General features: G+C 40.7%; 3 protein-coding genes and 1 non-coding gene across 9 annotated transcripts in view; 3 read left to right on the forward strand and 1 right to left on the reverse strand.

Annotated features, from left to right (window-relative positions):
• wipf1b (WAS/WASL interacting protein family, member 1b) overlaps positions 1-1,411 on the forward strand; it is a 39,409-nt gene extending 37,998 nt beyond the window's left edge. For all 5 annotated transcript variants that reach the window (XM_061745213.1, XM_061745209.1, XM_061745210.1 and 2 more), the window contains one exon: positions 36-1,411. In XM_061745213.1, coding sequence (XP_061601197.1) covers positions 36-88 — 53 coding nt within the window. In that variant the 3' untranslated portion in view covers positions 89-1,411. The remainder of the gene's footprint in view (positions 1-35) is intronic.
• A 1,181-nt stretch (positions 1,412-2,592) lies between these two features.
• Positions 2,593-2,674, forward strand: trnas-cga (transfer RNA serine (anticodon CGA)). The gene has a single exon. It is a non-coding gene; the product is annotated as a tRNA-Ser (tRNA).
• A 357-nt stretch (positions 2,675-3,031) lies between these two features.
• Positions 3,032-16,433, forward strand: gpr155b (G protein-coupled receptor 155b). 2 transcript variants are annotated; one of them, XM_061744746.1, is made up of 20 exons: positions 3,032-3,168; positions 3,721-3,917; positions 4,023-4,170; positions 4,319-4,448; positions 4,540-4,718; positions 5,452-5,604; positions 5,696-5,763; positions 5,858-6,029; positions 7,731-7,886; positions 8,077-8,160; positions 8,324-8,447; positions 8,538-8,622; positions 8,778-8,865; positions 9,896-10,118; positions 10,261-10,338; positions 10,971-11,125; positions 11,562-11,657; positions 12,505-12,569; positions 12,639-12,776; positions 13,797-13,992. In XM_061744746.1, the coding sequence occupies exons 2-20, from the start codon at positions 3,763-3,765 to the stop codon at positions 13,843-13,845; spliced, it is 2,346 nt and encodes a 781-aa protein (XP_061600730.1). In that variant the 5' UTR covers positions 3,032-3,168; positions 3,721-3,762; the 3' UTR covers positions 13,846-13,992. The 2 variants fall into 2 exon arrangements, with proteins under 2 accessions (XP_061600730.1, XP_061600729.1); XM_061744745.1 differs by having other exon boundaries at positions 3,063-3,168; positions 3,719-3,917; positions 13,855-16,433.
• Positions 16,171-26,692, reverse strand: LOC133463285 (transmembrane protein 41A-B-like). The gene is made up of 5 exons (XM_061744747.1): positions 26,176-26,692; positions 22,046-22,196; positions 21,803-21,964; positions 19,708-19,846; positions 16,171-18,867 (listed from the first exon to the last, which is right to left on the reverse strand). Exons 1-5 carry the CDS (start codon positions 26,358-26,360, stop codon positions 18,632-18,634), a joined length of 873 nt encoding a protein of 290 aa, XP_061600731.1. The 5' UTR covers positions 26,361-26,692; the 3' UTR covers positions 16,171-18,631.
• Positions 26,693-26,873: the final 181 nt, after the last annotated feature.

The raw sequence follows: 26,873 nt of genomic DNA on the forward strand, positions 1-26,873 counted from the left end.
GCCTCTGTTTCTGTACGTTTTTCTTTTTTTCTTAGGTCCTGGTAAAAAGGAGAGAGGAGCCCCCCCTCTTCCTCCCATACCCAGGTGAAGAAGAGGTGTAATCCATCACAACACTTGGAACTATCTCCCCTGTTTCCTCCCCCGCCTCTTTCCTCTTCTCCGTCTCGCTCTCTTGTGTGGTTGTTCACGTGAGGACTGCAGAGAGAAATGGACCTGAACTGAAGCCGACCAAATAGCAGAACAGTCACACAATGTGGAGTTAGTATCATGTGCCTCTTTAGCGGAACTAAAGTGTTAAAAGACCAAAGCCTGTTTGTATCCTGGTGCATTGTGTTCAGAAGATGGGTGTTTCACAACAATGCTGTTTCTGGAGGATGTATCTTTGCTGATCCTGTTGCTCAAAATCATATCTTTCTTTAACCTTGTTTTCCTAAGCTATGATGCACATTATTTTTTTTATTACATTAATATTTACATTCTTTTCTAGATTAATTCAGTGATGTTACATTATGTAAACTGGCTACACCTTAAGGAGTTATATAAATGGATGAATGCAGCAAGTAGCATTTGCGACCCATCTGAATGTTTACACAGCTCACACAACATGAGGTAAAAGTCATATTGTTATTCAAGAGTTTAATGGAGCAACAGGGTTTACCGTGAAGACAGATCCCTTCCTGCAGAAGCTGTTAGCTGCCTGGTTTTCTTTTCATTTTTTGAGCATCTTTTTCCATTCTGATTTTAATCAAAGTTGCCTCAGAGTGGATAAGAGGCGTGCCTTTTTTGTGCATGAAACTGCATTTTTGTGCTCCTTGCTGGTTTGGATCACATTAATGTAAAAACCAAGACACTGATTGCAAAAACAGTGATGCAACAACGCTTCTTCAATACAGCATCAACAAACTGCTGCAGCATCCAGCTTTCAGCGACTAAAACGTCAGGGGATTGTGGGCGTTTTATTGACCAAAGTTACATGTGCCTTCCCGCTGTGAATGTATTTGCCACCTGCATTTCTGTTGGATCCACTCAAAGGTACGTTTTATATGATAGTTACTTATGTGAGCATGTGATGTTTATGATTCAGATGTTTTAAAGGACAGTATTGGGGATTACGACTAAACAGTGTAAAGTGAGCTGAGTCTTCCATTGCTGTTTGGTAAAAGTTTCTTGAATTACAATGAAGGACCTGTGGGAGATATCTATATGATTGAATCAAGTGACCTTGAAGGATTGTATTGTTTTAAGTTATGTTTCAAAACTGTGCAGTATTTTGTTTCTGCTTCAAACTGCACTGCTTTGAATGGATTTTTGTATCCATGATGTGTTATCATGTACAAATGTCGTAGAAATATTTTCTGTAAGACAATCATACAGTGGTAAAACTATGCAAATAAAGAATAAAATGCTTTAAGATGTTTTTACTTTGGAGTACGCGGAGTCAAAATGGTGTGGTTTTATTGGATGAGAGGATTATTCCTGTTCAGTGGACACTTGTCACAGACGAGTACACACAATGTATTGTAGCGTCAACAGTCAAATAAAGTGTCTTGTTTTGTATTAACAAATAAACCATATGAATCATTAACATATTTGTGCAATAAATTGAAATTAGCCTGTTCAATGCCTCTGATTTTTGTCTGTTTTAAACATCTTTGACTGGATGTTTTTGAGTGGTGTAAAGTAATGATTTCACAGTGCAGTCAGCTTTAATAATAATAATAATAATAATAATAATACCTTTATTTATCAAGCGCTTTTCAAAAACAAGTCACAAAGTGCTTTACATGCAATTAAAAACAGGAAACAAACAATTAGTACAATATTAAGACACAATTGAGAGATAATAAAAACAGACTAATAATACAATCAGTTAAACGCAAGTCTAAAATAGTGAGTTTTTAAAAGTGACTTAAAAGAAGACAGTGTGTTATCTCCCCTTATCTCCTCCGGCAGGTCGTTCCATCAGCGAGGGGCTAAAACAGAAAAGGCCCGGTCACCCTTGGTCTTTAAATTAGACCAAGGAATGGCCAGGAATGAGCCACCAGAGGATCTCAGGGTGCGTTCAGGCTCGTATGGGGTCAGGAAGTGAGCTATGTAATCAGGAGCTAGCCCCTTTACGAGCCTTAAAAGTAATATTTAAAATTTTAAAATCCACTCTAAAACGGACTGGGAGCCAGTGAAGGGACTTTAAAATCGGTGTGATATGTTCTCTCCTGTTGGACCGGGTAATGAGTCTGGCTGCTGCATTTTGAATTAACTGTAATTGTAGCTTTGTCTGGTGCAATATTATAACTATATGAAAAAATGAAGAGTGTTGGACAGTACGGTGGTTTACTACGAAGCACCGTTCACTCTACAAGAGGGTTTCTGGATGAGTCTGCATGCTCTCCCCATGCCACGTGGGTTTTCTCCAGGTACTTTGTAGGTTGGGTTATATTGCCGTAGTTATGAGTGTGTGTGTATGCCATGGTGACCTATCCAGGGTGGCCCCCTGCCTCCTGCTGTGAGCTGGGATGATGGGCACTACCAAACTGGATAGGTGTGGGTATAGAAGATGGATTGATAAGGTGGTCAGAGGAAGACAGCACCACAGCTGTGATGGCCGAGTGGTTAAGGCGTTGGACTCGAAATCCAATGGGGGTTCCCTGCGCAGGTTCAAATCCTGCTCACAGCGATGGGCTCTTCCAATAATGCTGGAAAACAAGAAGTAATACTTATATACTGACCGGCATGTGTTGAGTGCTGTATTAAGATGATGGAGATCTTATTATAATAATGTTTCCATGAAAAGCTATCAATAACACGCCTATGAATAACAATAGTACATAAATTAAGAATTTAGTGGCTCTATTATAATATTGAAGTTTCCTTGAAAAGCAACCATCAATAACAAGCCTATGGATAACGATAGTACATGAATTAAAAATGTATTGTCTTGTCCGTCTTATTCATCATTTAGTCATAGTTTTCTCTTATCCAATCACAGTTGAGCTCAGAGGTGTATCTGAGGTCTGATTGGCTGGGCCAGCCGTCAGTCTTGTGGGGCGCGTGTCCAGTCCGTGCAGCTGTTAGAGCAGCACCTGTCTGTCCTCAGCCCGAACACACAAACACAAGCTGCTTCTGTTAACTACGCTTCGCAGTGCAATGATGGTCGGCTAACACACAGAGGTAAGAAATAGGACTGATAAACCCGGTGCAATGAATGTAAGGATGATAGCAGTTGTGGAGGGTACCGCGCCCTCCGGTTTGTTTTTAGCATGCGGATGTGTTAGCGCTAAAGGCTGATTTATGGTTCTGCGTTACATCGACGTAGAGTCGGTGCGCGTCCCCGCTTACCTTACGCCGTGGGGTCTGCGTCGATTTAACGCAGAACCATAATTCAGGCTTCACAGTGCAAGGGAGCCGTGACAGATGCCCGGCTGCTCTTTCTGTCTTTTTACCTGGCATTGCAGTTATTTTTATATTATAAATGTACATATGTATTTATATTATGCAAAGGACTTGCAATTGGACAGCAAACACTGCTAATACAGATGCGGAGCTGCAGATTCTGGGCATCATTCACCAACAGCTCCCATTTTAAACTGTTAGAGAAAAATACATACATTAAAAAAATAAATAAATATGGAATTCCAATCAAAAACTCTAAATTTGATTAACAGATTAAACTTATGCCCATCTTTTGACTGAGTTTTGCCTGATTGTTTCTTGACTGCATAGTGGATGCTCATCACGTGACCGTCTCATCCGCCCATCATCACCATGGAGACCAACAGCTATGTATTGATCCATGGGAAGAACATCTCCCACAACACCCCTGTGGGATCTGCTGCTGGGCCCCACATGTCCATTGATAAGCTGTTTCCGGCCCTCCTGGAGTGCTTTGGCATCATACTGTGCGGGTATATAGCAGGCAGGTAGGGGTTTGCAATTACACCGGTGTCTGTGAGACTCGTGTTTGTGACTGAATTGAAAGGTTAAACCTTAAAGAGATTACGTTTCTTCCCCATTTCTCCCCACAGAGCTGATATCATCACACAGAGTCAGGCGAAGGGTTTGGGGAATTTTGTTTCTAAATTTGCACTTCCAGCTCTGCTCTTTAAAAACATGGTGCTGTTGGACTTTGGAGATGTAATATGGGCTTTCTTCTGGAGCGTCCTGGTTGCAAAGGTTTGTGCCAGAACTGTCAAGCCTTTACAAACTGTCGGTGTGTTTACTAAAAGGTTGACCGACGTGTTAAAAAGTCCTGGTGAATTCACGTGAGACTTTGCTGTGGCGCAAACATGACCTGACCAACATAATCTCATCTTGTGTGAAGGTTGCAGTGTTTACGCTGGTCTGTGCACTAACACTCATGGTGGCCAGTCCAGACAGCAGATACAGCAAGGCCGGTCTTTACGCCATCTTTGCTACCCAGAGTAATGACTTTGCCTTGGGATACCCGATAGGTAAGACGGATGCCGTCATTAGAGCCAACAGATTTGCCAAAAGAGAAATTTCCTAACATTTCTTCATGTCTCTCTGTGTCCGCTCTTCTAGTTGACGCTTTGTATCGAAGCACATATCCAGAATATCTCCAGTATATATACCTAGTTGCCCCAGTCTCCCTCATGCTTCTCAATCCAATCGGCTTTGCCCTTTGTGAGGTGCAGCGTTGGAAGCAAACCAGCCACTCACAGCGCAGCAGCCTCGGCATTCTGGGAGTTGTAGTTTTACAGGTATCCATAATAGGGCTGGGCGATATGGACCAAAAGTCATATCTCGATATTTTCTAGCTAAATGGCGATACTCAATATATATCGATATTTTTTCTGTGCCATAATTGGGGTTTCCCCCAAAGCATTATAGCATAGCATCTCTGTTAGCTTCATTTTTTTCTGAGGCAAACCCTTAAAAAAAAATCAGTTTTAATACAAAGCCTCGTGCCAAATGTCACACAGGTTCCTTTATTAACAGAGGTCTGCACAATATCAAAATGTATAAAACAAATGAAATAAAAATAAACTGCCTGCATATATAGAATAAAAATGCTTCTTGAATAAAATAAAACAAATATCCCTTTCCTGCATAACAATTAAATTAAAATACACTGGGCAATTAATACAATGTAGACAGTAACAGGCAGACTTTTACACTTAGGTTGACAGTTGTGCAAATAACAAAACATTTGTGCAAATCTCAAATAAAACATTCAAGTCAATTTGTCACAAAATACCGGTAAGCTATATCAAAATCATAAAAAAAAATAATTTAAAAATCGATATAAACGATATTGTCTCGTACCATATCGCGTTTGAAAATATATCGATATATATTAAAATCTCGATATATCGCCCAGCCCTAATCCATAAGTGTTTAGACATCTGTCTGTTGATCCAACATTATTCATACTACTTTCAGGAATTCATTTTTTTATTAATTTTTGTATAACTCTTGCTGTCACCCCTCAAGGTGATGAAGAACCCAATAGTGTTCATGGTGATAGTGGGACTCATCTCCCACTTCGTCCTGGGCCAGCAGATTCCTGCCGTGCTGTTAGAGTTCATAGATGGTTTAGCCAACTCTTTTGGAGGCGCAGCATTGTTTTACCTCGGCCTCACTATGGTGAGTTGGAACCATTTTTTTTTTTGTTTTTATTTTTGCATGAACGTTGAACCAACTGTTACGTGAGCTGTCTGTTTTTTTTGTGTCGCAGGTCGGCCAGCTTAGAAAACTAACCAGAGATGATGGAGTGGCCTTGATACTCCTCATAACAGCCAAACTGTAAGTAAGACTTGCATGGAGTTCAGTACAGGCATCAAAGCATTTCCGCTTCATTTGCTTTTTTTTTTTTTCTGTCTCAATGTCATGTTTCCAGCCTTGTTATGCCGCTGGTTTGCAAAGACATGGTGGATATTCTGGACGTTGGGGTCAACAGCACCAGTGCCAACCACACAAGTTTGTCCAACTTTGCTTTCTTGTACGGAGTCTTCCCAACTGCACCCAGTGTGGCCATCTATGCCGGACACTACAACCTGGAGTTAGAGGTGGTAAGTCCTGCAGATGTACTTAAACTGCATGATATACGTGACATAATTGGTTGAATTTAATTTTTCTTCCACCACAGTTCCATGGAAGTAAAAAAATATATTTATATATTTTGGGGTTTGCAATCTGTGAGAACATACGTCGGAATCGGAGACAAAAATGGTGTCCGTGGTGTATTATTGTACTGGAAGCAGGTTGTTGAGAAAGAAGCTCAATGTTTGAATGAAATTCAACACAGTATACAGTATATTAAAGAAGTAGATGTTTTTTTACTGTGTTATTTCATAAACAAAATTAGATTTTTCATTTGAACATGAAAGCCCTTCAACCTAGACCGATATTCTAACCTTTATCCATAGTTGACTCCATCGACTGGCCTGACTGTCGGAGCAGAAAATAACAACATCTGAAGTGAGAGAAGGCCCCAGAAACTAGACAACGGTTGAAGTACATCATAGTACAACTAAGACCCTACCAGTTTTAAAGTTTTAAATGCAATGAAGTGTAACCAGTCATAATTAAGATTTTTACCATCCCAATTACACAATATTTTAAACATCTGGAATGGTAAATGCATTAATTAGTACTAAAAAGGGAATAATACACCATTGGGCTTAAAACATTACTTTTCTCGTTAAGCTTTCTATTTCCCTATTGTGTGTGTATGTGCTGTGCCTATTTCTTGACTTGGTCACATGAAAGAATACAGCAATAATGTGATTATTGCTGTGTATATAAATGCAAAGCACAAGATTAATATGTTTTGGTAGTTATGTGCCGTTCTGCTGCATCCACAGTATTTACTATTCATTGCCGTCTGAGGGTCCTCACATGTTTGTCCTGCTCGGTCACATTATTCTATTACAGTGATAACGTGCCTCTTTTTTAAGAAATAAACACTCAACATCACATGTTTCTGTATTTATGGTAATTTAAACCCATATGCGCAAGTTACTTTGAAGTCCTGTGAAATTATGATTGTCTGAAAGTATGATTGAATTATGGTAAATGGTAAATGGCTTACACTTATATAGCGCTTTCCAGCTGTATTCCTACAGCCCCAAAGCACTTTACACTGCAAACATTCACCCACACACGCACACATTCACACACCGGTCGTCGGCGGAGCTGCCATAGACAACGGCGCTGGCCTGACAACCGGGAGCAACCGGGGGATTCAGTGTGTGGGGATTCACTTTGGTGGACACAGGCGGAACTAGGGTTCGAACCACTGACCTTCAGGTTCATGGGCGAACGCTCTACCAACTGAGCCACCTTCCCCTTATTGAAATTGAAATTTTTACCCCCTTCCCTGTGTGTGTGTGTGTGTGTGTGTGTGTGTGTGTGTGTGTGTGTGTGTGTGTGTGTGTGTGTGTGTGTGTGTGTGTGTGTGTGTGTGTGTGTGTGTGTGTGTGTGTGTGTGTGTGTGTGTGTGTGTGTGTGTGTGTGTGTGTGTGTGTGTGTGTGTGTGTGTGTGTGTGTGTGTGTGTGTGTGTGTGTGTGTGTGTGTGTGTGTGTGTGTGTGTGTGTGTGTGTGTGTGTGTGTGTGTGTGTGTGTGTGTGGTGTACTGTACTGCTGCTAACATGTGAGTTTCCCCATTGAGGGAGTAATAAAGGACTATCTTATCTTAAAATACGATTGATTTTTGTCATGAAATGCTGCAGCAATGTTTCTAACTCAGTCTTTGTCTTTCTTTGATCAGGTAACATCAGGGATGGTGATCAGTACATTTCTGTCCGCACCAATCATATACGTGTCAGCCTGGTTGTTGACCATCCCTTTAATGGACCCGACCCCCCTGGTGACGGAGCTGGAAAACGTTAGTTTCAACATCAGCATCATCTGCCTCGTAGCGCTGGTAAGCCTGTTTGTTGACATGTCATGAATTAAGCCCATTGTTTGTGTTTTCCACTAGATGTGGGGGGGAAAAAAAAGAATATTACAGGCTTCAAGCACTAATTGGTGCATATAGAGTAAAAACAAGCCAAATGTCTCAACGTGAAGAAGAAAGAAGTTGAAACATGAACACCTGTGATGTCTTTTCTCAGGTGTGGACCATCGTGGTCATGTTGCTCAGCAGGAAGTTTAACAGACTTCCTCACCTCTTTGTGCTGAATCTTTTCCTGGCTCAGGTCCGTATTTGTTTTGTCACCACTTTTTAACATTATGTAGGTGACAAATGATTTTTATTTTAGAAATATTTGGATTTTTTATTATTGTTTTGTCGGAGCTACTAATGAATGACGTGTTAACTGATCTGCCCTTCTGTTCCTAACTCTGTAATTCACTCTGTAGTTTTTAGTTTGCATCAGTATGATCTTGTGGAACTTCCTGGTCAAACAAGAGGACAACCTCCTCGGTAAAATCCTCACCTTCACGTTGTTGTACGGGTCTCTGTACAGCACATACGTCTGGACAGGTACGCGTATATATCTGTAAGGATGAAGCACCAGAAGTACAAATTGTGTTTTAGTTTGTTAACACAAATGTCCGTGTTGTTTTTCTTCAGGTTTAATCCCTCTGTGTTTGGCTCTGATCAACAGAGATGATCTGCTGAGGCTCCGGCCAGGAGTTTTCATGGTTCTGGGTTGGGGGTATGTCGTCACACGGAGAACAAGAAACAAATGATCACACTGTTTCAATGATAACACAATTCTTGTATTGACAAAAGGAAAGATGATCTTCTATGAAGTGGAAGTAACAGCAGGTTTGCTGACTTGTGTGATGTTAAAAGTGTTTGTTTTTGCAGTGTTCCCTTCCTGATGGTCGGGGGTCTGCTGATATTAGGAGAGAGAACAGACACCATCGACTCAGCCTTCTTCTACGGCAGAGCTCAGGTTGGAGCAGCTTCTGCAACTTCATATCAGATTCAGCTTCTTAGTCCTAACTGGTTTTGGGTTTTTCCTGTCTTCTGTTTATCTTAAAGGGGACCTATTATGGCATCTAATACCTATTTTAAACAGGCCTTGAATGTCTTAAAAACAAGCTTTTGATTGTTTTTGCTAAATAAATTAGAAATTCAGCCTCTAAACCATGTCTTTATCTTCCCATTCTCTAACCTCATTACTATTCGGGATTCTGAGTGGGCGTGGCTATGATAATGAGGCTCTGTGCTGATTGGCTGCCTGAATGACAAGATACACCGCTACGCTACAAAATCAATTCCATTGCTTTATTTTCTATTGGACTGTCCTAACTGGCCGCTGCGCCGTTTTGAGCTGAACATTTGTCGGACACCCTGCTTCTATTTTCTTCCTGCCGCTCGCGTTGAAAGCCGGTTGAAAGCCCTGTAGGAAACGGTCACGGATGAGGAACGGCTGATCCAGTTAGTTGAAATGAGAAGTTATCTCTATGATTCCTCCTCATTTCACTACAAAAACCTCAATAAAGTGGCAGCTGCTCGAGGGAGATGGACAGAGAGCGTCCGATGTCACGCAGTGCGATGCGATAGTCGGACGCTCGCATGCAGTTACACGATTTTATAGTTGTGGCCGTGGTTTGCATTTTGATTACGTAACGAAAATGCACCGCATCTGAACGGCTCGTAGAAGTCACATCATCTGGATGGATCATCTGGGCGGCTGTACAGACACTGCAGAATTTGGTTGCTTTCCTCCTTCTCTGAGTTGGCAGGCTGAGGGGAGACCACTTTATATATGTTAAAGCAAGAAAAAACCTGTTTTTCATAATAGGTCCCCTTTAAATATCAAGTTTATTGTTATGCCATTAGGAATCATAGTGACACTTGTGCACCAGAAAAACCCTTCAAATACATGTCATTTCATTTAACCGTAGAGGTTTCCTGATCTTCAGTGACAATATTCTGTCCAGGAGTTTGAATTCTTGTTCTCCTGTCGTCCCTCTCAGATCATCACCTCTGCAGTGGTTCTGGCTGTGAGCCTGGTCCTTGGTGCCATCTCCCTGATGGGTCTCAGCCAGGGTGACAGGCAGCAGCCCGGCTACCAGGCCCTGAACAGAGCGGCCGTAACGGCCGTCACTGACGAGCAGAGAGCCCCCGGAGGCCTGGAGGATCCACAGCAGCAGACCAATGGACAGACGGCTAACTCACCTGCCTGCAGCATTAACTCAGGTACGACTGCTCTGCATGTCTGTCTCAGTCTGGACGCGTTGAAGAGACGATCAAGCCCTGCTTGGGATGAATGAGTGTATATCTGTAACCTGTCGATAGCTGTCAGGTAATCAGTTGGTGTTTCTGTTGTTTTGTTGCACAGAGCTCCACGGTTTCTCTCCTCTTCAGAACATTCCTGACATGATAGCCAGCACGCAGAGGGAGCACTCAAACAGCACAGGTAACAAATACTTTTTATTCAAATGTTTACTGCTATCTATTCAAAGGTACATTTGAATGTATCCATGCATGAACAGGGAGAAGAAACACATTAATTTCTTCATTTTATAGTCATTCTCACACGGAGTAACTTGTGTAGTTTAGTTTATTTAAAGATCCCCATTAGAAGCACAAATGTGCCTCTAGTGTCCCTGGGGTCCTGAACATAGAAATAAAGTACAGTGAAAAAACAACAACAAAAAAACATTTAAAAAAAAAATCAGATGGGCTGCACAGACCTAAAATGATAAAAACATACATTTGAGAGTAATACAGATAAACAGTGAAAATGTACGAATAAATAAAGAGACTAGTCATATCCGTGTTTTGTGACTTTTTTTTTCTGCAGATTTATTCTGACTACTATTAATGTATCTAAATAACCTCAACAAAGACCCAACTATAGTCAGAGTAGGGGAGTTTAATTTTGGATTTATTTTGCCTGTTGAGTATTTAAAATTGGTAAAATAGTCTTTGCAAAGAGTACAAAGTTCAGGAGCTCAAAGAAGGTCAGTTCAGTAGAAGATGACGTAAGAAGCTTTTTTTTTTTTAGTCACGCTGGAATTTCAATTAAAATCTGCGTTTGCTCACCAGGCCACGGTGGGGCGGCGTGTGACGCGCAGCCGCAGAGTTCGTCGGCCTCCGAGCAGCCGCTGAACCTGCCCCCGCCTGGACCTCCGACCACGGACGACAGACAGATCGTGAGACACGTCCTGCTCAGTCTGCTGCTCATCGTCAGCCTGCTGGCGGTACGGAGGAGACCATTCACGTCTCTGCTGTTTTCTCCCACCAGGGGAGGTTTTACCTGCCATTGTTTGTTCTGGTCTCTGGAAAATGCCTAGAGACAACTTGTATTATAATAGCAACCATGTGAATAAAACTGAATATATGTGAGACTTTAATGAGGTGATGAAAGGTTATTTATTATCAAGACATATTAAAACATTCTTCCATCAAGATGATGTTAAAAACTGAGGAGTGTGACACAGATTTATTTATGCTGAGCGGCAAAACTTGTCTGCAGCTTCTGCCAAGATTGATTTATTATTTTGTTTGTTTTTTTGCACCACACTTGACTATTCAGTTTGATAATATTTTCTTTAAAAAGGTCAGCCAAGAAAGCCACCTTTTGGTGGCTTTCTTGGCTGACCGGTGATTTGTGACTTTTGTGATTTCTGTGTGCAGAACTTGTCCAGTTGTCTGTGGTGGTTGTTCAACAAAGACCCAGGAAGACTTTACCTGGAACTGCAGTTCTTTTGCGCTGTAGCGAACTATGGACAGGTACTGTACCACTGAGTGTTGTCTCTTTGTACTTCCGTAAGCGCGGGAGAACACGTGAGCGTTACGTGTGCAGAGAAGACGATTAGGCTGCGTCTCCTACAGTTACACAGAGGTGTCAAAAGTATTCACATTCATTACTCAGGTAGAAGTATAGATACTAGAGTTTAAAAATACTCCTGTAGAAGTTGAAGTATCAACTCAAGATTTTTACTCAAGTAAAAGTATAAAAGTACTGGTTTCACAACTACTTAAAGTATAAAAGTAAAAGTAATGTAAGGGGGAAAAAAGCCATTAAGGACAAAAGCCATTGAAAATGAAGCATCTTAGTATAATGCAAATATATTAAAGAAGCATATATGTGTACTATTGAGCATTAACATGTGTTTCAGAGAGCAGGAGATATGATGACTAGTTGCCTATAAGTATTGTAATAGTGCAAAAAGTCAAACTACAGAGGAATGTTCATTTATCCTAACCTTTATTGGAATGTACATCCAAGTTTAGTTGCAGGAATCTGAGGGAACGGATGTAAGAACAAAACTGGACAAGAACATCTGAAACAACCACAACCAAATTCACTCTATCCGGATGGAGCAATTTAACTGGATAGTTTTTTTTAAAGGCCGAAATGAAATAGAGTAACAAGGCTGTTTTTAAAATGTAAGGAGTAAAAAGTACAGATAATTGTGTGAAAATGTAAGGAGTAAAAGTAAAAAGTCGTCTGAAAAATAATTACTCCAGTGAAGTATAGATAACCAAAATTTCTACTTAAGTAAGGTAACAAAGTATTTGTACTTAGTTACCTGACACTTCTGCTGTTACAGCATGATTTCTGTTGTTGCCGCAGGGTTTCCTGTCGTTTGGGATCTTTGGCCTGGACAGACATCTTATCATCTTGCCGTTCAAGAAGAGGTGAGTGTTGGGCTGGTCCGTTGAGAGTGCGGGTCAGACGAGCGCTGGGTAAAGCTTGGTGTGTTTCAGGCTGCTCAGCCTGTGGCAGGGCAGAGACGGCGAGGAGCCCAGTCCGTCCGCCGTGCCGGAGGAGGTCAGACTCACCTGTACACAGTTTGTCCGATACCACAAGGATCAGTGTGTGCAAGACATCGTACACACACGCAGGTAAGTGCACGTGGCATTTGCACGTTACACAGGAGGTTTGGTTCTCTGTTTGAAAAGAAGGAGATTTTATTAAAATTCTCACGTGACATTCGCATGTTATGCAGTGAATATTCATGAGTTTTTTTTTATTTTTGTACATGTAAAAAACGACACTTCAAGAGAAGTTTAAACAAAACAACAAAACAAAGAATTTCATCCTTACTAACACTTGATATCTTAATTTTACAGAAGAGTATTAGGGCCATGCAGGAGAAAAAAATATTTAAGGGAAGATTTTTTTTTTATTGTGCACTTCGAGAAAAAAGTCGAAATGTCGAGATTAATGTTGAAATACAATTTCAAGAATAAAGTCCAAATTTTGTGAATAAAGTTGAAATTTAGCCTTTTTTCTCAACATTTTAACTTTATTCACAACATTTCTACTTTTTTCTCAACATTTTGACTTTTTTTCGAAATTGTACTTCAACTTTATTCTCCACATTTCGACTTTTTTCACCACATTTCGACTTTTTCTCAAAATTGTACATCAACATTAATCTCTACTTTTTTTCGACATTTCAACTTTTTTCTCGACATTTCGACTTTTTTCTCGAAGTGCACAATAAAAAAAATCTTCCCCTCTCCAATATTTCTTCTCCTGCATGGCCCTAATACTCTTCCATATAATTTACATGTGCAAAAAAGGAGTTATTTACGCATGATGCTACGCACAATGCTTTCAGGTCACCCTGGACTCTATTTTTAGTCTTGACTTTTTATCTTTGTTCTTGCATGACACATTCTGTCCTATTTTCGTCTTAAATGCTATGAAGTCAAGCCATGAAGTTTAGATCTTTTTTTGTTTTGCCTACATGCCAGTTTAAAAAAAGTCTTGAATGCTATTCTTTGCTGTTCTAACAACATTTCAGCAATTCTTTTCTATTTTCTCTAATTAATTTTCCTTGCTTTCTTTTTCATTTACCTCTCGGTGCTTCCCCTTGCTTGGGCATTTCCCTTCCTCTCCTCCACGTCGGCCTGTAGTGGCTCAGGGGAGGGTGCGAACCCTTCGACTGGTGAATCCTTCCTCTGATTGTCGCAGGTTTGGAGGAGGGCTGGAGGAAGATTCAACGTCCCATCATATCCAGTACCTAAACACAAACCAGGATCTTGAGGAGCGACCTCACCACCAGCCACAAAATCTGCACCAAAATCCCACTTCAGCCGACTCCGGTGACCGGGCTGCACTCGTGTCCGAGTCCAGCCCGGCGGCCGGGGACCAGGCAGGCGTCTCCACTCTTAATGCACATGAGGAGCCACAGTCTAATCAAGCTCACGATCCTGCCCGTCCTCATCTTCTACACCAGCATGATTTAGATTCGAGCCCGATGCTGTTTCGAGGCAGCGACCTGGTGGACTGGCTCGTGGAGCGAGGACTGTGTGCTGCCCGAGCCGAGGCCCGGCTCTACGGCGCTCGCCTGCAGCAGGGAGGAGTGATCCGAGACTTGACGGGCGAGCGCGGCTTCGAGGACCAGCCCGCCCTGCTGTACCACTTTCCAGAAGGGAGAGAAGATCCCAGAACATGTGACGATGGCTGAGGTTGAGAGAATGGAAAGGATGAGAAGTAACGAGCTTCACAAGCAGCAGCCGCCGCTGCTGCGAGCCATAGCGGAAGTGCCTTACGGTGCCGTTTTTCCACTGCTCGCTGAACACTGACTGAATTGTATGAGAGTTGCGCAAATCTCCTGCAGAATCCCGTTTTCTCACATAGATCTGTATTTTTGAGGAGCAAATGTTTCATATTTGTCCAAGGCCACTCCTGGTAGTCAAGTCCAAAAATGAGCCCAACCACCATGAGACAGTATTGCAGGTAAGAGAGGTGATTTATTAAGGAAAACCAATAAAGGCAGTCATCAATCACTGTTTTTAAAAGAAAAGGAAGCTTCCTGCTTACTGGTAGTTTGACCCCTTACAGCCATTTTTGATTTATATTTCTTTTTCTGATTGAACTGATGGATTTATTTCTGGGGGAGCCAACTTCAACCTGCTTCCAAGTTTTTCGTTTTTTTGACAGAGTGCTGTATACCAGCAGATTCCTTAAGAATGAATATAAATATTTTTAAGTAAACCCTGGCCCTCGTGACGTTTGTGGGCCGGGAGTGAAAACACTAAACGACCTGGTGGTGCCGCTGACTAAAACTGGCTCCATTCTTGCCCTAGATTTAGTTTTCCTTCAAGTGTCATAAACCCCCCCTGGATTTTCCCGTTACTGTTTTGCATGCTGCTGCTGGTTCACGCTGACGACTTGCATGACTCAGCAGTGCGGCCGTCTGCTCAGTGCGGAAACCTTTGCACCGAACAACCATGTTCCTCACGTCTTTAATTATGCAAGTCACTAGATATTTCTATTGTGGTAAAGCAGCAGAAGATCTTCATCTTCGCATCTGTCAGTCTTTTTCTCACTTGTTTATTTAGGCATTGTGTAAAAGGAGCTGAGTTGCCTTTTTAACCAGATCTGGCTTCAGCTTGGTGAGAAAATCCATCCCTGGCCAGACTTTAACTCAATGATTATTCTGCTGCTGTGTTGAACCTGAAGTTCAGAAGACAAAAGCATGCAGTTGCCATAACAACACGCATATCGGTTCATTTTAAAGGCCAATAGTGCAGTTGATAATAGTATTATTCTCTTTTGTCAAGAAACACTACTTGTTTACAGATGTGGTTTGCCTGTCTGGCTGCTGCTGATTTGCTAAATCCTACAATGTTTACAGGATGATGTCACGGTTGTACGCATATAGAAAATACCAGACCAGGGAGAAGCAAACGCTGGCTGTGAAGGAGAAAATGTGTTGCATTTTCCTTCTTTTTTTTCTTTGTCGAGGCTCGTCCACAGTAAACGATCAGTACACAACAGCCAGATTTTTATTATTTCTATGAAACGTAAGCAGATATTCACGTCTGAGAAAAACTGTGGTATAAGGTGTAAGACGGTAAATGTTTCCTTCATCAAAGGTCTCCCACAAACATGCAGGTGTAGTTTCAGTGACTGTGAATCTTTAGTTTTGTTAACATCAGATTTTCGTTTACATTTGTTTTAAAAATGTGACTTTTTTGTTTTGTTTTTTCTTGACTACGTGAGTCGATGTGAAGGTGTGCGTTTGCTAAAACTGAGTGTGTGCACGGGGGAGAGATGTTAGGGTGAGGTGCGTGTCGTCACACGAGTGTTACACTGGACCTTTTTGTTTACAAAGTGTTTGTATGAGTCAACAACAGCAAAAGCACGATTTAAAATATTGTTTGCATCCGAAAGTTCTGCACTTCACCGTCACCAGACAAACAGATGTTGATTCAGTTGTAAAATCATATTTAAATGTGTCCCAATAAAAGCAAAAACAGACAATAAAGATTTTATTGTGCATCTCACACACACACACACACACACACACACAAAACTGATGATATGCAACATGATGGATTGAGGAAATGATTTGAAAAGACTGTTTTCCCAGCGATTTGGTCAAAGAGAACACAAATCTGCTCCTCCACTGCACATGAAGCCCTTAAAAACTGACACGCACAAGATAAAAATACTTCAGACTGATTCTGTAGTGCGATGTTAAAGAAAACCCCTGATTTATTTATTTAATGTTACTTAGTTAAAACTGACCTAACTGCAGATAAAAGCCAAAATTTGAGTCTATAGATGAAAAAAAAAATCTGAATAAATGAAAATAACTTGTGCCGTTACACCAACATTACTAAAATCTTCACTTGTATGTGTAATTAAAATGTTACATTAAGTTTAAAAAAAAAAAAAAAAAATTAGGGCTCCACTCCTGGTTTAATGCAGGTTTTCTCGTTTTTTTTCTTCCCACCATCAGAACAGTTTTTTGTTTTTGATTACATCTCATTCATACTTTTGATAAAAAGCTGTTTTTTAAGACTATGCTCTACAATCTTCCATAAAAGCGTTTTATTATGCTTTCATTTCAAACATTAAAAAGTACTTTCAAAGAATGACAGAAAACATTTTCATGTTCTTTAAGATCAAAAGTGAGGTCAACTTATGCAACTTTTCCTCATCTTTTTCAGTCACATGTTTTATTCTTTATACTGCGTAGATGTTTAAAATGAAAAAGAAAAGTGATGCAAAACAATTATTTGATGTTACTTGTGTTGGATGTTTTGGTGAAAACATGAAGATTAAAAAAAAAACAAAAAAAACATGAAGATGACAACCTCTTCACTCATCCATTAATACAACCGCAGGACACATTAAGACATTCTGTATGCAAGTGCTTTAGTAAAACACAATCTTAAGACACGTTTAAAGTTACATTATCTCATATTATTATAATTCAAGCAGACAGCAGAGTGTAAGACATGAAGCAGCAATAGTTTGCATGGATGTCCTGCTGGATGAACGGGGAAAAAAGGTCTCATTTGTGATGTTTGAATGCAGACTCAGAAACCCTGAGCAGCAGTCTGTCAATTACAACATTTGAGAATAACAGAAATATTTCACAATGAAAACATCATCACTGCCACCTTTTTAAAGCTGCTTTATGTTGCAATATACGTTCTGGCTGCATGGTGGGTAAATATATCTGCTATGGTGACAAGCGAGCCAATGATAACACTGCTAAGGACTATAAATGGGTCTGCATGTCTTGTAATACCGCTTTGCTCCACTAGAGGTGCACGTCATTGTCTGACACATCAGTGCCTTTAAAGCACCACAACCAAAAATGTTATTAGATAAATAACTAATATTCATTATTCATTACCACGATTATGTAAATAAAACTAACTGAAGATATTGAAAAGGAACTTTTTTTTCTGGGGGTGGGGGGTCTAGTTCAAAGAAACTGAGAAATAAATTCATATTTTCATGGTCAGTTAAATTACAATGTTAAACACTAGAGCTGCAAACCAAGTCAGCACGGTCAATAATAAACCAGGTTTAGGTTTTTATGAGAGAAAAACTATTTTTCATTTAACCAAGCAGAATATATGCAGAATAATTTATGATTAAAATAATCAACTTCAGCCACAGTAAAACCTACATTAAAATCCTTTTTAAAAAAGGTAAAACAATACATTAATTATTCTCAAGGCTGCTTTACTGCGTTATTACAATTTTTCAGCAGGCTGTGAACTATTCTGCACTTTTAGGAACAAACTTTAAACCTGTGTGACTTTTAAACAGGCCATATTGGGAAAAACTAAATTTATGTTAAAGAGCTTATATTGGGTTTGTTTTAACTCAACATATCACAGCTTAGTTGTGTGTGTAGCTGCCTAAAAAAGTATAATTCAGATTTGAAGGGTACTGACATCACAGACCCAGATTAGGATAGACTCAAGCAGCTTGTCCATCTCATCTCCACTTGGCCTCAGATTTTGCAACATTTACGTCACCTGTGAAGACGTGCAAAGCTGCAACACTGATTTCAAAACAGGAACATCTCAGAAGAAAAGGTAGTGGAGACTCCACCACCTAAAACCTACCTCTGTAAGCAGAAGTATTAAAAATATATTATATTTACCTCTATATAACAGGCATTTCATTAAGACGTCAGAAAATGTTGCATATGTTTAAAAACAAGAAGAGAAAGATTTTTCCTCCACAGAAGTCCAAGAAATGTGATTGTTCAAATCAGAAAACTCCCTTCAAGTCTTTGCTCAGTGCATTAGTGTTGAGAGATCTTAGGTTTTAATGTTGCAGTTCCCCAGTTGTAACACGATCAGAGGAACGGTTCTGGACAGACCGCACCCCGAGCATGATCAGCCTCTCACGCGGCTGGCTGTGATAAAAGGCCACATGCCTACAAGTGGAGAGGCTGAAAGTCCCATGAAAGTCCCTTCTCACCCCACAATCATCGCCTCTTGCGCTCCCGCCTGATTTCCGCCTCACTGGTACCGTTGCTGTCCATGCCGTCCACCTTGAGGTGAGCTTGGCCGTAGCGCTTGATCAGCGCTCCGGGTACGAGAGCCATGACGGCGATGGCCAGGAGCTGAGCCAGCGTCCCCCAGGAGAAGATGTCGTCCAGAGAGGAGATCTGGGAGAGGATGGAGCCGGTCCGAACGCAGATGAAGTTGTAGGGGATCAGACCTGGGAGGAGAGAGCAGCCTCTGGTTGGTGGATGTGTGCAGGGTGCGATTTGTGAAAAAACCAGAGGGGGGGGATAATTTTGAGAAATATTTGTATTTAGAAAAATGACCACACAACAGCGGTCCAACAGTATAGGCTATATGAAAACTTGTTTCTTGTGTAAACCTTACACTTAAGCTACATAACGTAGGCCGTAGGCCTATTTTGAACATGAACTAAACCACTGCATTTGCAGAAATATTTTCTCCTAATATTGTTTTTAAATGTGCCAAATAAAAATAAATAAACAAAATAATATTTTTTTAATTCTTTCTTGATATCAGTTTAACAGAAAACTGCTGATGCTGCAATCAGCAATGTCACATCTTGTTTCATCTTCTGTCGCATTTTTTCCTCTGGATTTTTGGTTGTGATCCTGTAAAATATAAGGATATGCTGCTCTGGATTCTTTTCATTTTTTCATTCATTTGACTGACTATCTTTTATTTTGGCGGACCGGAAGTCGGACTTTTGGAATACAAGGAAATCCGGTTGGTTTTCAAAATAAAACTGCTTTCTGTGGGCGCGATGCCTCTGACCCGCTCCCGGTATCAAAATCACAGCACAAGCAGAATGAACACGGACTCTGTGTATTTTGGTTGTTATTACTTTTTAATAATTACGATGTAATGGTGAAAATACTTTGGGTGGGGGCGATACATTTTGTCCCCACCGAGGATAAAAATAATTTAGCAGAGGGTAGGACGTGTAAACCAAAGGGGGGGGAAATTCCCACCACCCCCATTACTTGTGTGCTCCGTGTGTGTGTGTGTGTGTGTGTGTGTGTGTGTGTGAGCTCACCTATCAACGCAGAGAAGAAGAAAATGGATAAAGGGATGTTGAGCACAGGAGAGGTGATGTTAAGGAACCAGTTAGGAGTCATAGGGAAGAAGCGTAGGAAAAGGAGGAAGAAGAAGAGGCTGCTACGATTGTCCTCCACCTGACACAGGCAGGAAAAAGAAATAATACAGGAGGAAGAGACAGAGGAATGAGGAGTGGGGAATGGAAAAACAGAATAAGCTGGAAATCTGAAAAATCAAGAGGTAAATCAGCATTTTTCTGCAGAACAGAAACTCTCAGGGTTAAGAGGATGAAAGATGTGCAGTTAAAATCCATGAGTGAGAGTGACACTTATGTCCTAATGTTGGTAAACGACTTCTATCACATTGTTTGTCTCACATTATACATTCCCATGGTAACGCTTCAGTTTAACCTCTCCGCCCACCAAAGACGAGGCTTGGCTCCGTTGTGAGCAACTAACTCAGATAATTAGTCTGTAGCAGTTTATTTTATACTTCTGACTATGAAATGGATAAAGAAACTTTAAAAACACCAAAGCTGGAAAAGATTACAGTATATGAAAAGATGTCTCCTGTTTCATATTTTCTTATTCCACATCAATGCTGCGTTTCTGGCCTGGAACCAAGTGGAGAAAAAGCTGGGAAAAGGTCACTTCAGGCTAGAAAATTAGTTAGAAGAGACCATAAAGATGATTTAATAAAGTTCTTTTTTTTTATGGATTACAATTTAATTAGCTAATTCTTTTTGTCAGACAAGATCTTTTGTCAGACTCTGCCGCTGTGACTCTGATGAAGGCGAAAGGATCGCCGAAACATGTCAGGTAATGAAAAAACCTAAAGATTTGTCTGACAAAGGGAATTAGGCAAGGAAAGGCAAGTTTATTTATATAGCACAATTCAACACAAGGTAATTCAAAGTGCTTTACATTGACATTAAAAGCGGCAAGACACAATTAGACAGTAAATAACAAATAAGATTGAAAAAATTAAGAATAAGATGATAAAAAAAGAAGTAAAATAATAAAAAGCACAAGCTGTTAAAAATAAGGGCAGTAGAGTCCAGCAGGTAAGTATTTAATTTAAAGGAGCATGAGGCTCCTTTTAAGAAATGAGACTCTCTAGCGCCACCCTTCACCACCACGGCCGCCAGGGGTACTGCAGCCAACAGTGAAGCCGGCACGGGAGAACGGGGAGAACGCGCATGCAGCGTCATGTGACGTCACATCCGCAGGGCAGCGCGGGAAATTCGGCCCCACAATTGCAGCACATTTTGCAGCACACAGCCTGTTCAAGGCAACGGAGAGATACACTAGAGGGCTCATTCTTTTTGGTTTGGAACGCTTCATCTGACATTTATACTAGAAAACTTAAAACGTATACGAATTATTTTCATAAATCCTGCCTCAATCCTGCCTCATGCTCCTTTAAGAGTACGCTTCAGTAAACAGTAATGTTTTTAGGCCTGATTTAAAGGATCTACAGTTGGAGCAGACCTCAGGTCTACAGGAAGTTTGTTCCACCGGTGAGGAGCAGAATAACTGAACGCTGCCTCACCTTGCTTGGTTCTGGTTCTGGAACCACAACAAACCAGATCCAGATGAAGCTCAGGGGTCTGGGAGCTTCATAGGAACTAACAGATCCAGCATTTATTTTGGTCCAAGATCATTCAGGTCTTTGTAGACCAGCAGTAAGATTTTAAACTCTATCCTTTCACTCACTGGAAGCCAGTGTAATGATTTCATGACCGGTGTAATATGGTGTAATATGGAATTAGCAAATTAAATTGAACAGAAAGATATTATTTCAAATGATTTTCATCATATTTTGGCCCAAGAATAGCGTGCACACATAGATCGAATATTTTGGGAGCAAAAAACGACATGAGAAAAACAATGGGCCTAAGAAAAATAGCTAAAGATTTTCACCTTTGCAGGGAACAATATTGATTAACTGATTCAAGGAATCTGGAGGAGTCTCAGTGAAGAAAGGGCACAAACATTTCCCGTACCGTCCCCACTTGTTTTGGCTAGAAATTGTACCATGAATGGAACTGACATCCCAGTCTTGTAAAGGGGAGCGGTGCACAGAGATCCTACCTTCCTCTGTAGCAGGGCCACCTTCCCAGGGAAGAAGTGAACCACGTGCTGCTTCCCAAACGTGGAGGACAGAAGGAAGCAGAACGTGGAGCCCGAGGTGGTGAGCAGGCAGGCCAACACCAGCCCTTCCCACGGCCCGAAGATGGCTCCCGCCAGCATGTTCTGAGGACAGGAGGGAGAGTTGCTTGGTGTTCAGAGATAACAAAGCAAGATGACTTGTTACCGAGTGTCCGTCTGTCTCACCAGGAAGGAGGAGCCAGGTATGGCGAAGGACTGCTTATACAGGTAGGCGCTGCAGAACAGCAGCAGGACGTAGCCGTGGTTCTCTCGTTTATAATATTTGAGCGTCTCAGCGAGCTCCCGCAGAGACTCCAGGTCCGACGGGAACTTCAGCCTGAACAGAAACGCACACAACACCACACCAAACATCAGCTACAGCTCCATGACTGAGTATTTCTACGTTGGAGCTGCAACGGCAACTATTCAAGCTGCCAGAGTTTCACACACAGACCACTTGCAGGGTGACGCTGACTTATCAGAGCTGGCATTTCAACATTTATCTAAGTTTTGCATTTGGCATCCTTTTACTGATGTTTTGCAAACTTAGTCTCGTAAAACTGCACTTATGTATTTGGTTTATTTCAGCTCAGCTCAGCACGTGAGATTTTATCAATGTTTTTGTGTAACTCTCCTGTGCGTCTCGGAAAAAAATGATGCACATAAAGCTGAGGAGATGAAGGACATGTAGAGATAAAATCTAGTTTCACGCAGTCATCGTGACACTGTTACTGCAATAAAAGCTTCCCAACACGTTGGAATCTATCTCTCATTTATGACGACAATTTTATTTGTTTTTCTAACATTTAGCACATAGATGCTGTAAGATCTGATCTAATGTTTTTGCATATTTCATGACAGTCTTGACACAGAACCCTCTTTGTGCAACTCCACCTCCTAATTTATTTATTCATTTATTTAAATTCAGCAGTGAAATCCTTTTAAATGCATCACAAAAGATAAACTTGTGGCCATGTATCCCCATAAACCAGGAGTGTGAGCCAGCGGTGGATGGGTAAGGATAAGACTCATTCATATTTTCATAGATCTAGGCATAGACAATTAGTCCAAGGAGAGTTAGATTTTAGAGCATGACGGGAGTGTTTTTATGATAAACCTTCTAAATAATTAACTGTAATCAATATCTGAAAAAAGGACATTAATTCAGAATTTAAAAAACAACTTCTGCAGTGTTTTATGACGGTGACCGTTTTCTTAACCAAACAGAACATGAGCTTCATGCAACAAAATATGATGGGGTTACTTCATGTTCCTGTGTGTGCAAAGCTGAGTGGAAGAGTAACTGGATACATTTGATTCAAGGACAGAAATAGCGCCGCTGCCTGCAGACGTTAGCAGAGGGCAGAACAACAACACCCCGCCATGCCCTGAGACTCAAGTTGCCGGCTTCCTCGACCAGCTGCGTTGACATCCAGCACTCTTCATTCCTACTGGCCAGCGGACTAATATTCTGTCCTGTCACTGGTCCGCGGGTTAGACGGCGCTAAAGCACAGAGACACGTGTAGCTGCGCGGACGTATGTACAGTATTCAGGAGGGAAATGTATCACTGTGGACACTTTTCATTTTGCTTATGTGTGACCTCAAAATAAACATCCCCTCTCTGCAGATATCACTCACACGTTGGCATGAGTATTTTATTTCTTCATCGGAGCGAGTTTCAAGCCTGAAGTCATTGACCAGCAACTGATATCAAGCGTAAAGTCGTTCACAACAGTTATCAGTATTATAAAGTTACCTCAAAACTGTTTTCCATCATTCTATACTGTTTTCATAATTGTTCTTTGCTTTTAAAGAAATCTGATTGATATCTGTCTTTAACAGCCCATCCAAACAAGCACACAATAACAATGGGCACACAAAATCAACTAACTCCCTGTATTAACTTGTGTCGTGTTTAGATTAAGGTACTTTAACAGGGTTTATACAGCAATCCTTATGTTAAATTTAATACCAATTTAATACCTTTTTCCACTACCTTCAGATTTTTTTAAAAAACTGTCACAACATTAAGTGTTAATCACGGACCTTTTAACATTAATACAGATTTTGACCTATAGAACACTATACAGAACAGATTTATAGACTCATTGATGTTGACCAGATTTTTCATATTTATTTCACTTTGTGAATGACAATAAAATAGACTGCTTAAAACGTAAAAGGTAAAAAAAATTACCAATTTAAAAAAAAATAATACCTCTGACAGTGAATTTAACACTTTTAATGGCCTTAAATTTGGCAATTTTCATTTATCACTTTTTAATACTTTTTAAAACCCCGCGGAAACCCTGTTTAAACATGCAGTGGATGCACAAGTGAAATAATTAAGGAGCAGTATAGCGCGAGTAATATTAATTTACTGTGCACAAACACATGCTTGGCTGCAGAGTGTCTAGGTTGGTGTTATTCTATCATCCCTCTGCAACCTCACATTTGACTGACTGTCAGCCTCGAGACTCGCACACACCGATACACGAGGACTTTTAAACCCCACGAGAGTCACAGACATTCTGAGGAGTAACGCGATCAGTTCCATCTGTACTTAACTCGAGGAGGGACAGAGAGGGAGAGGTTATTACTGAACATGTCAGATTTTGATGCAACAATACCTGACATTAATATTATTATTATTATTATTAGAAGCAGTATCCCAGTTATGATGATTTGAAAACTAATATTATGCAGAAAAATAAGTTGGAGGTTTTTTTATTTGATTCAAATCTGTGATATTTAAGTGGAAAAACTTAATATAAAACTTAAAGGACCGTTCCAGAGCTGAAACAACTCTCTTTTAATAGATGGCAAGGAGTCTAAACAACACAACATGAACTAATTGTGTTTGTTTTATTAATGTTAACACAGGGCAATTGAACCTAAATCAAAACAAATACAGATTTTAAGCCTCTTGCAAGATTCAAAAATATCATTCCACTTAAGGATAGATGGATCCATGCAGACAAACTAAGTGCACAGAAAGTGAACTGATAGTTCGGACAACTGATAGTTCGGATGGATCGCCACCACCTTGTAAGTCCATACAAGGCGATCACCATGTCATGCAAACTACTATCAGTCGATGTAAAATAAAATTAAAAAAAGGCCTCTGATATTAGTACTCTTTTAGCCTTTATTGATAGTACGTGTGCAGACTTATACCAAGGTGGTGGTGAATGCACTGCCTGTACAAACAGTCCCTTTTTACACACTTTATGTACCAACAGCAAGTTAAGATGACTTTGGTTTGTCTTTAGGGATTCTATCCAGACTATCAGACTATCACTTAAGTGGAATGACATTTCTGAGTCTTGTCAGACGCCTAAAATATTTATTTATCTATTTATTCTGACAGTGCAATTGCTCAAAGGCTGAAGTTCTAGGAACATTATTATATATATATATATATATATATATATATACACACAGTATATATACATACATATATATATATATATATATGTATATACATATATATATATATATATATATATATATATATATACATATATATATATATATATATATACACACACACACACACACACACACCGGTATATATATATATATATATATATATATATATATATATATACATATATATATATACATACATACACATACACACATTATATAATTATTTTGCTGCAAACATGCATTTTCTTTTAGTCCATTGACTTTACACGCCTCACCATGTAATAATACACCTACCTACGGTTGCTTTACCTCCAGAACGTTATCTTTAAAGCATGAAATGCTAAACACAATTTAAAATGCCCTTTAACAGACAAAACAACGAGCAATATAACATGACTGAAGTTATTCCTTAATTTCCATCCACACTATCCTGTTCAACTTGCAGAAAGGGAACGTAAACACAGCTGAAGGGTCTCTGGACATCTGGCTCAGGAAATCCCCCTTGGCCTTTCAAAATAGACATGACTGAGTATAAATAATAAATAAATTGCTTCATAAAAGTAATCTTTACTTATATTATTACAGTTGTCTCCACAGCTGTGTGCTGCAGATGTGTAAGTAGAAATAAGCCTGGTGGAAAAGGTGTCAACATTAATGTGTGACGTCACATCATAACAAGAGCATTTCAGTTTAAAGTGAAAAGGTGATAAACAGGCCAAAGTAAAGGCTGATTCATGGTTCCGCGTTAAATCGACGCTTACGTCCTACGGCGTAGGGTACGCGGCGACGCGCGCAGTACGCCGTAGGCTCTGCGTCGATTTAACGCGGAACCATAAATCAGGCTTAAGCAAGACCTCTTCACAGGGGAGTTTGTGTCTTTACCTGTGCTCCCGGGCCGCCTGGTCCTCCCCCGCGGGGCCGGCCTGGTCCTCCCCGGCGGGGACAGCCTGGTCCCCCCCTGCAGGGGCCTGGTCCCCCCCCGGCCCCGGGGGAAGGTGCGTGGACAGCAGGTACAGGTACACGCTCGCCGCGGCCACGATGGCCGCCAGTCCCGCTAACGAGCGCATGCTGCTCCCCGGAGAGACACTTCCTCCGCACCGGGTGCTTTCGCTGAAAAACTTAGGGCTAAATGTGAGTCGAAGCAAACACTGCGGGGGAGATAAAGTTGACGTGTTGTGGTCCAGTTGGACGGACCGAGGAGGGGGGTGTCATGTCGGTGTCATGTGGCACTGAGGTGACTAACTTTCTTAAGACTGGAGGAAAAGTCCCTCAGAACATTTACCTGACTCTAGCAAAATCCCCCCCTGGACTAATGGTGTTTTATTCGGCCTCCTGTCCACGATTTTCCACAAACAGACATTTATTTCGCATCTAAGTCAATAACTTTCCCTAGAAAGATACGCGATGAGTTTGTTAGTGCGTGCGCGTTTGTATGTGCACTGACACACTCTGGCCACAAGAGGGAGACATAGTAAAATTATACAGTGAAAGTAATTCTCAGTTGTGTCTTTTCTTTTCTTAACTGTCATCGTATTTCTACACTGAAATTTTGTTGGCACTTTACAAACTACATAAAAAAT

The sequence above is a fragment of the Cololabis saira genome, chromosome 17, assembly GCF_033807715.1.
Source record: "Cololabis saira isolate AMF1-May2022 chromosome 17, fColSai1.1, whole genome shotgun sequence".
NCBI classification, from domain to species: Eukaryota; Metazoa; Chordata; class Actinopteri; order Beloniformes; family Belonidae; genus Cololabis; species Cololabis saira.